Source organism: Pteropus alecto, unplaced genomic scaffold (genome assembly GCF_000325575.1).
Source record: "Pteropus alecto unplaced genomic scaffold, ASM32557v1 scaffold44, whole genome shotgun sequence".
NCBI lineage: Eukaryota > Metazoa > Chordata > Mammalia > Chiroptera > Pteropodidae > Pteropus > Pteropus alecto.
Genome location: NW_006436812.1, coordinates 7,540,428 through 7,550,350, shown reverse-complemented (window position 1 = coordinate 7,550,350; position 9,923 = coordinate 7,540,428). Strand labels below are relative to the sequence as shown.

General features: G+C 46.6%; 1 protein-coding gene across 5 annotated transcripts in view; it reads right to left on the bottom strand.

The window, feature by feature from the left end:
- The window catches only part of KIAA0556 (KIAA0556 ortholog), a 177,565-nt gene that overhangs the window by 126,712 nt on the left and 40,930 nt on the right, over positions 1–9,923 (bottom strand). For 4 of the 5 annotated variants that reach the window (XM_025048349.1, XM_006914049.3, XM_025048350.1 and 1 more), the window contains one exon: positions 3,432–3,508. The exons of the other annotated variant lie outside the window; for it this stretch is intronic. In XM_025048349.1, the coding sequence (XP_024904117.1) occupies positions 3,432–3,508 (77 nt within the window). The remainder of the gene's footprint in view (positions 1–3,431; positions 3,509–9,923) is intronic. 5 annotated transcript variants of the gene reach the window in all.

Genomic DNA, 9,923 nt, shown 5'->3' with positions numbered 1-9,923 from the left:
TCTCTGGGTTGTCATGGGGTCGGAATGTGAGACCAGGTTGAAGCCCCAGCTCAGAGACCAGCCGTGTGAGGTCCCCACTGGATGCTGGTTCTCCCCTTCCTTCTTTCTGCCTGAATTTCCTCTTGAGGCAGTAGGTCCACCCCTCAGAGGGCACATTTTCCTGTAAGTCTCCCGCAAATGATGTTTTCCAAAAAGCAAATAATGCCACTGCTGGATTCCTGAACCTGCCCCACCTTCCACATCAAGAGGTGTGTGTTATGTCCCCTTGGCCGTTAACTCTTCAGTCGCTGTTCATATCTCAGCCCTTTGGTCACTCTGCTTACTTTTTCATGAGTCTTGTTGTGTGTGATTACATGTTTCAGGAAGCTGAGTGACCAGAATCACTCAGAGTTCTCCGGGAGGGTTTGTGCAGGGTGAACGGAGACTGTCACATCTCCTCACCCTCCCCAGGCCTTTCCCGGAGAACATGATCACTTTCGCTTTTCTGGCATAGTTACAGGTGGCCTGGTGCTCACCTGGGTGGCAAGGGGGAATTCCTCCAGAGCAAGGGCTGTGTGGTAGACACCTTTTCTTTTTGCCTGCCTGGTACCTGTCCCCCGTCTTCGAAACACAGCCCCGCAGATTCCTTTTGGGCGCTGCTCCACTCCTTCCTCACCCCACGTGGTTTGGTGAGACTCACTCTACCCCCCGGCTTAATGGGGTGGCCAAGGATTAGCCAGTCGGTCCATGTCACCTCACCAGACACAGGGGGCGACTGGCTCAAAGATGGGAATGGGGCCCCAGCCAGACCAGCGGGAGTCCTTCTCAACACTTTTACTAGAACTGTTACGAAAGAAGTGCTCTCTTTCTTTCCCGCCTTGAGGTAGGATGTAAGTGTGGGGCTTCCAGTGGCTGCCTTCCGTGAGGGAAGTACATGCCTGAGATGACTCCGACGTGAGAAAACAGAGCTGAGAGATGAAGACATAACTGGGGTGCCTGGATCCAACTATGCCTGAAGCCAGAGTATTATCTGGATTTCTTAATTTCATGAGCCAGCTAAGATTCCTTGTTGTTTAAAGTCCATTGACCTTGGGCTTCTGTCCCTTCCAGCAAAGGAGCATTAACTAACAGTCTGCGTCTTTCTCATCACAATGTTCTCCTTCATACTAGTGGTGATGCTAGGCACTAAGAGGTACTCAATAACTCCTACTGAATGAATAAAAGAATAATGTCACCCGGCATCTTTGGACCGCTGTGCTCTTGGCAGATCTCTTCTGAAACTCACTGCAATGACTGCACACCCACTTCGAAGGTCACAAGGCAACCCAGAAAAGCAGCCTGGGTTTTCATCTCTCTCTAGACCCAGTCTAAAGCTCAGAGGCTGGTTTCCTACCCAGTCATGTAAGTAGATTTCCAAGAAAACTGCAGTTTATTCCCACAAAACCCCTCTGTAGTGAACTTAGAGCCATTGGCTTCCCTGGCAGGTTTTTCTCCTCATGATTATTTATGACGATGCCGAACAAAACATAAATAAGAAAGTACAGCCCAGCTCCACCACTTCCTGGCCATACGACCTTGGGCAAATTGCATGCAGCTCTGGGTCTCCACCTCCTTGCCTGTACAATGGGTGTAGTAACTGCACCTGCCTCATCAGACAGTGTGCTGATGAAATGAAATGATGGGAGAGAGGCGCCTGGCACGCAGCTGGCACTCCAAAGGTGCCTTAAAACCAACACCGATGATAGCTCAGGGGCACTCGCCCTCTCCATATTTCTCCATGTGGGTGTGTTTCTTTCTAGCTCTACCTTCTAATTTCCTGTCCTCAAACCAGCTTCTTCTCGGTGACAATACATCCCCCAAATTTTATGGCAACTCAGTTTTGATATATTTTTTAATTGCCTTTGTGCTGCAACCTGGTCATTAGATAGTCTCTATGTGCTATTGGCTGCTGCCTCTTTGATCATACACTTATTGATCCCTCGATTAATGAGAAGTAATTTGCTCATCTGACACTCTCCTCCCAGATAAGTCACCTAGGTGTTCGGGGGCACCATCTAGCCTGCCAGAAACTGAATAAAAGCATCTTGTTCCATGGCATTGATGATGATAAAAACCCACGTTGGGCTAATTAGCACAAGCCTTCTGCTATTCGAGTTGGAGGTGGCCCTTGGGTTGGAAAGAGATGGGCACAGAACAGCTGGGCACAGAGGACAGCGCCAGGCATTTCTGGTTGGTCCTGGGGAGTTATCTGTCCAGAGGTTCTCCAACTGGGAGAGGTGCTGCCTCACCAGAGGTATCTGGAAATGTGGGCGGGTGTTGTTGTCATAGGTACTGGGGGTCTTAGTGAAACTTAGTAAAGGAGCTGGTGGGCAGGAACGCTAAACCCCTACCACACATGGGACTACCTTGCACATAAAAACTTCTCCCATGCAACATGCCACTGGGGCCCCAGGTGGCAGGCGCTGGGAATCCAGCCAGTCAGAGACCCCGAGCTCATTTCCAGAACACAAAGGCCCAAAGTAGCATCCCATCCCTCCCGCTCCTGCAGGTAGGTTTTAGGGGCCTGCAGCCGTCTTCCATTTGTTTTTCACTTTCATTTGAATTTATTACCAACATTTTAAAACACAGGAGGTTTCACAACACAAACTCAGATTTCCAGCTTCTCTTGCAACCTTGGGAGGATATGTGTTCTCACAAACAACCGGCCTAGGCAGAACAGCTTGGATGTAAGAATTCTGGGTGTCCATTGTCCCCACCGAGCCAGCTTCACTCACTGCCTGGCCCCTCCTAACATTTCAGTTTGCAAACCCAGCTTACTGCAAGGTTCCAGACCTCTAGACAGACCACAGTAAACTGAAAATGAACTTCCACAGCCCTGCAAACTTCCACAGCCCTGAGGACACGATGCCTTTCAAACCAGACCCCGGTGCTGTGACCTCAGTCACGAAACACTGCACCTACTGCAGGCTTTTTCAAAAACCAGCCCTCTAGAGTCAAAATCCATACTAACTTAACTTTAAATGACATATCGACCAACTTTCAAACACAAATGTAAAATGAGTCCACCTTTACATAACAAGACATGATTACAGGCTCAGATTTCAAAGGACCGGCACAGCCTGTAAGATCACAGACTGGGCTATTCAGGTGACTAATGCACAGGCCCTGCCAAATTCTAGCTTTTCATGACAAACCTACCTTCTCCCAGAACAGAAGCAGGGAGGCAAGAGGCAGGCACACGTGGAACAGTTTGCTACAGCTCAATCAAAAGATGCAATTAAATCAGTGAATGGAGAAATAAGGGCTGGCATCGCAGATAATATTCCAACCTCTAAGCGGAGGTGACTGCAACCCATTCCAATGTGAACCAGAGCCTGTGTGCCGTTAATAAATCTAAATAGGGTTTTTATTTGGCTAATATCAAGGGCTGCCGACAAGCGGCTTCGTCTTACCGGTTCCTCTGCTGAAGCAATATTAAATACTCATCATGTTTCTCATCAAAGTCTGTCACCATGTCCTTAGTGTAACCCTGAAATGAAGAAACAGAGCAGTGTGATATTGGAACGCGGAGAAGCATTTACTGAAGCCCAGGTGCAACACACACTGCACACGAGGCCACGAGGCAGAGGCTGACCTTGACGCAGGCCCAGCTCCCTGGGCGCGTCACTCTGGCGACCCAGAGCCCCAGAGGTTGTCGGATGGCCCAATGGGTCTTGAACACACACAACTAACGATCTACGTCAATTCCCCAGCCCATGCCACTGTTCGTTTCTCCCATGCCCTATAAAAAATCAAGGGCTCGGACGAGATTTGGGCTTTACCTTCTCTCCACACTCATTATTTACTTATCTCCATGGTCATAACCAAATATAACCTAAATCAGTTGTTTAAGAGGGGATCTCATTTTTCTCTTGCCACTGAAAGAGAAACGCATGCTTACTATAAGCAACTTACTCCTTAACAAAAATATGTCACTCAGAGGGCAGACATTTGGGGTTTGCACATGCCTTTTTGGCAACAGAGCTCTGGATTTCCTCAGCCCCTTTTTTCAGTTCGCTGGCTTCCTTAGATGCCCTTAAAGGTTCCTTTATTCTCCTCTTGTGTCACATGACCTTGGCCTTGGCCTTGCCAATCTACATAGTGCTTCCCCCAGCCACATTGATTCACTGGTCTAGGGCTGAGCTCTTGAAAGTCAGTCCTGGGTTTGGACGATACTCTTGGGAAAAAGCTGCTCTCTTTCCACTGCAGGGCTAAGCTGATGAGATGCAGGCTTATAACTGTGTGAGAATGAAGCCAATAAAGAAGACGGCAGATCCGAGAGAAGATAGACAGACTCCTACTGACATCATTTGAGCCCCTGGATCCACCCATGCCTGAAGACATACCTGGACAATTTAGTTCCTGCTTTATAAGTTTCAGCTGAGTTTCTGTCATTTGCAGCCCAAAGAATTATAAGTCAATATCATAATCTGACAACATAATGTTTTTACAGCTTTATGAAGGGAAAATTAATGAAACTATACATATTTAAAGAGACATATGTATATTCCAGTAAAACTCCTATTCTAATTGGATATATATTCCTCTACATGTTTTACTTTGTTTATAATATACATACATACATATTTATAAATACCTACACACATTCTTTTAAACAAAAATAGGATCATACTATAAACAATGCTTTGCAATTTTCTATGTTTCTTAAATAACTTTTTTGCCAAGGAATGGATTAAAGAGACAATATCAACTTGGTTCTAGTGACAAGTTACAGGGATCAAGTTTAAAATGGCAAGTAAGACATTTGTAATAGAAATGTAATTTGTGTGAAAATCCTAACAATTATCATAGGGAGAAGAGATTAAAAAAAAAAAGAATCTCCATCATTCTCTTGTCAAAATCTGGTTTTAACCCCATTATTCTACTACACCCCTACCCAAGGGTGACCCAAACCTCCTTAACCAAATATAACAGCTCTTACCTCCCTCATCCTGTTCAATTGCTCCAGGCCATGGGGAACTGCTGACCACCTGCCCCTGCCTGAACCCTCCTCCTCCAGCTTTCTGCAGTTCTGAATGAGCCTCCCTTCCCTCGTAGCTTTCTGCCTGGGCCTCTCTTTCTGCCTACCCCTCCTCCTTTGGCCTCAGATGTGGATGGTCATTGACTCTGTCCATCTCACCTCTCTGGGTCTCTTCCCTCTGTCGTCGCTTCTCTTTCTGATTACAAGGAAGGGGACCCAGAGAGTCACTCCTAGTTCAGAGCTGAGGCCTGAGGAGAGCTGGCTGCAGGACACTAGGTCTGGGGAGGAGGCTCAGTTCCTTCCAGAATAACAACATGTGGATGATGCGGACAATTTATGCAGCATTTCTATATACATGATTCTCCTTTGATCTTCACAGTAGCCCTTGAAGTGGTTATTATTACTCCATTTAAGATACAAGGAAACCCATCCCATGCATCTTCCAGGAACTGGGATCCTACTCCAAGGCAATTTACATAACCATTTTGAAATATTAAAATGACCACTGATATATTATGGTATGGAATTTGATGACATTTTTAGATGAAACATGAGACTTCAAAGAGATCTCAGTTAGTGGTAGACTGCCCTGGGCTTTCACCTCAGACCCTCCAGTAATGCATTTACTCGCCTTTGCCAGGAGGAAGAAGTCATCGGAAAGACTTGAAGAACACTAGCATATATCCAGCCAAACTTTCCACCAGACTGTCCTTCTCAAATGGTAAGTGCACACAAATCACTGGGGATTATGCTGAAATGCAGGCTCTGATTCAGTAGGACTGGGGAGGGAGCATTTTTAACAAGCCCCCGGCAATGCCCATGGGCCACACTTTGAGAAGCAAGGCCCTAGATTAGTCTTTCTTGTTCCCCACTATTCACAATCTGTAGCACCTCTAAATGGATGCCTCTGGACTTGAGTTGGGAAGAACACTCACTTTGGAGTCCAGCCTGGCTCCAAGTCACACCACTGCTGTTACTTTCCTCATCTGTGAAATGGAGTTAATGCAGTACCTGTCTGGGTGGATTTTTCTTTCTCTCACAGGGGAATGTGGATTCCACGTAGTAACAGTGGCAAGGACTTAGCACAGTACATGGCACCTAGAAAGCTCTCAATAAACGTCACTTACATTTACATTTATAAAGTTCCATTATTTAAATAGCATTATCCTAGCCAATCCCCACTCCCACCTAGGCTCGGTCCTACACTGATGCCTTAATCATTCTATTCCTGTTCTCCAGAAATCTACTCCATCCCCCTCCAGCCTCCACCCAAAGTCTCCACTCTATCCTCCCCAAGGCCCAGTTCAGTTCCCAAAGTATCTCTTCCCGCTCACTTCAGCTCATCCTGAAACCCTGCAATTAGTATTAAATTATATTCAATACAGTGTGGAGTGCTGTATGATTAAATGATAAGTTGTTAGCATTTAACTATATATATTGCTCACTAATTATCTGAGGGATTTGGAGACTTCGAGAAGAGCCTTGAACTCTGCTTGCCTTTTCTGAGCCTCAGTTTCCTCATCTGTAAAAAGGGGATATTAATAAGGTCCATCTCACAGGGCTGCTCTAAGGATTAACTAGGAGAAAAGTGAAAGCCGTTTAGGATCCTTTCTTTCTTGTTCTCCTTTATAATGCTAGCCAGATTATAAATTCCTGGGCGCAGAACCAGAAAACATCAAACGGGGAGCCTGGTCCTGGGCTCCAGTCTTAGCTTCACCACAACCAGCCCTAGGATGAAATTGATGAGGCTGACTAAGCACCAAATCGGCCAACCCTCACCCCAATCCTGGTCAGACGCCAGGCACTGCCTCTCCCAGCACTGCACACATCCTTTCGCTGAGCCTTTATTTCTCAGGCTATAAAATGGAGGCATTAACACTCAAGGCGCCCCACAAAGGTACGAGAACCCCATAAAGTGCCAGGTTTATCATCATTGCCTTTCAGCAAACATTTATAAAGTGCTTACTGTGTGGCTGTTACATACACAATGAGGGTTTAAAAAAAGCTTGGACCCAGTGCATATTCAGATACCAACTTGCCTGTAAACACTCAACCACCAGTCGGAGGCTCTCGGCCACCATCAGGGACCGCTCTGCAGGGCTCTGGCTCCCTCTCGCGTTGTGTGCAGTGTGACTGGTACCCCCTGCTGTTTTGCAGCCAGTCAAGCAAACACACACTGGCCAGGGGCTCCTGATATCGGGGATGACCTGCTGGGAGTTCTGGGAATACCCATTTGATTGAATGCACAAGGGTATTTTTCTGGGAAGAGAGTCCATAATTCTCATCAGATTACCAAAGGTATCTGAGGTCAGAAATAGGAGACAAACGATTATAATAAAACATAAAAAATATGATGCCAGGACTCTGAATGAGGGAACCGGAAAGGACCCCTCAAGGGCACTGTCAGGCCCCAATCCTTGAAAGCCATCTTCAAAGTCTCGCTCACTTTCTTACTCCACATCCAATCCATCAGCTCCATGGGAAAACTACCATATGCCCAACAACTGGCCACTCCTCCCCACCTGCCCCTACCACTGGCCTCTGGTTCAGGCCTCCTTACTGACCAATTCCTCTGCCCACACCCCTGCAGTCCATGACCCCTGCTACAGCCGGGGGGTCCCAATGAAAGGTAAGCTGAATCACGCTCCTCCACACAGGTCTCCAGGCCACCAGGCCCTGCACGCTGGGCCTCCACGCGTGCCTCTGAGCCACTCCCACCACTCCACCCAGCACCCTCGGCACCGTGCCAGCTCCCACTTCAGGGCCTAGCCCCACTAGTCCTTCTGCCTGGAGTGCTCTTCTCCCAGGTCAATACCCGGATTCCTTACCTCCTTCAAGGCTTGCCTCAGATCCTACCTTCTCAGAGAGGTCCTCGCTGGCTGCCCTATTTAAAATTGCAAACTGTGCGCACACACCCACTCCCAATCCCCCACAAATATATCACCTACTTTATCTTACATATTATGCCTTTTATTTATTGGGCTGTCCCCTACACTAGAATGAAATTACATGAAGGCAAGACTGTCTGTTTTGATCGCTTGTGTATTCTAAGCCCTTAGGACAGTGCCTGGCACACAGTGGGCACTCGCTAGATATTGAGTGAAATAAATAAATAAATAGACATTTGAGCTGAGATTTTAAAGTTGAAATGTTTTCTAGGGAATAAGATAAGGGACAGGCTTTCTAGGCAGCAGGATCATTAGCAGGGGCAAAGGTTTGGGGGCTCAAAAAAGCCTGAAATGTTCATGGCTAGAAGTTGGGATTGACCAAGGGTAATGGGTGCCAAGGAGGAGCTCGTTAAGTACAGTAAAGGGTCTAAGGAACTTGGATGTGACACAGAAGCAAAGCCTCGCTGTCATTCTTGTTATTCTTATCATCTTCATCCCTAATGTTAGCCCCAGAGACAGTGTAGAATTTCTCAATGGCCATATTATTAGTTCTTTCAAGGGAAAAATGGAATTGGAAAGAAACACCAAGAATCAGTTATATTTAAAGGCGCTGGACAGAGTCTATATTTCAGGAATCATATACTCCTCCTCTGAGGCCAGAACATTAGAATTCTAAACAAGGCTGATTTAGCAAGTGCCAGAGCCTGAGCTGCATTAAAGAAAAGCTAGTTGAGAGGTGGTATTGGTTTCTAAGGCTGGCAAATGTCGAATGTCAAATGTTTGGGGCCTAACCTTGCAGGTGTCAGGTCCCAGCAGAGAAGAACAATAACTTCAAATGCTTGAATAAGGAGGCTGTGAAAACACTGTGTCTGGGAGCAACTCCAGAGTTCACAGAGCACTTCAATACACCTGAGCTACCTGCCTCTCCCTGCCCCTCCTCCCCTGAAGTGTCACATCTTAACTGAGGGACAATTTATGAGCAATAAGCGAATGCTCCAGGTTACTGGGCCTGCTCTTCAGGCCACCGTAACTCTCATTTATTTTGCTCTCTGTGGGTGCTTATCGTGGGAGTCTGCAACAATGCTATGCTCTAGGATCATCAGCCCCATTCATTTATTTTGCTCTCTGTGGGTGCTTATCGTGGGTGTCTGCAATAATCAGCCTAGGATCATCAGCCCCATTTTAGAGAGGAGGAAACTGAGGCTTTGAAAGCTGAAGCAAATTGCCGGCAGGCCGCAAAGCATCTAAGTGGATGTTTTTGTCGGCTCAGTATCTATTCATTTTCTTCTGGTTACATCACCTCAATTTTCCTTTGGGAAACCACCTCGCCTCCATTCTCGGTTCGTGTGACTGGGGTAGAAGTAACAGTGCCAGTACTGCAAGGGCGGGCACATGATCTAGGCCTGGCCAATCATGGTATTCCATCTCCCGGGCCATGTGATCAGTTCAGAGCTAGGCATGCACCCCAAGCCAGGCCAACAGACTCGACTCAGGATTTGGTCGAATCTGATGGAAAAGTCCCTATCCCTTTTACCTGGAATTATTAGCTGACAAGAGCCGAGAGCTACTAGGACTACCACAAAGGAAGTCACTTTTATCACCCAATTAGGTTCACCACTATGAACATCCTTATATGTCCCATGGAGAGATCCGTCCAAGGAGTAACATCAACAGAGAGGCAGAGGAACTGAGGACAGAGACAGACCAGATAGAAACCAGGTCCTCTTAACCATATTTAACCCCCGTATCCAGCCACACCTGAGCCAGCAGTATCTTGGACTTTTTAGTCACAAGAGCTAATACACTTGTTTCTTTACTAAAGCCAGTTTGAAGTGTGTGTGTGTGTGTGTGTGTGTGTGTCACTGTCTGACCCCAGTCACATCTCTTACTTTGGAGACTGAAAAGAGCCACCCAATAAGCAAACATTATAAAATCAACAATTGGTTACTCTATTTTCTCCTTAATTTTTTCAATCCATAGATGAGTAGGACTGGGGGAAAAAAATCTGAAACAGCGATCTTCAAAACATTGGTTCG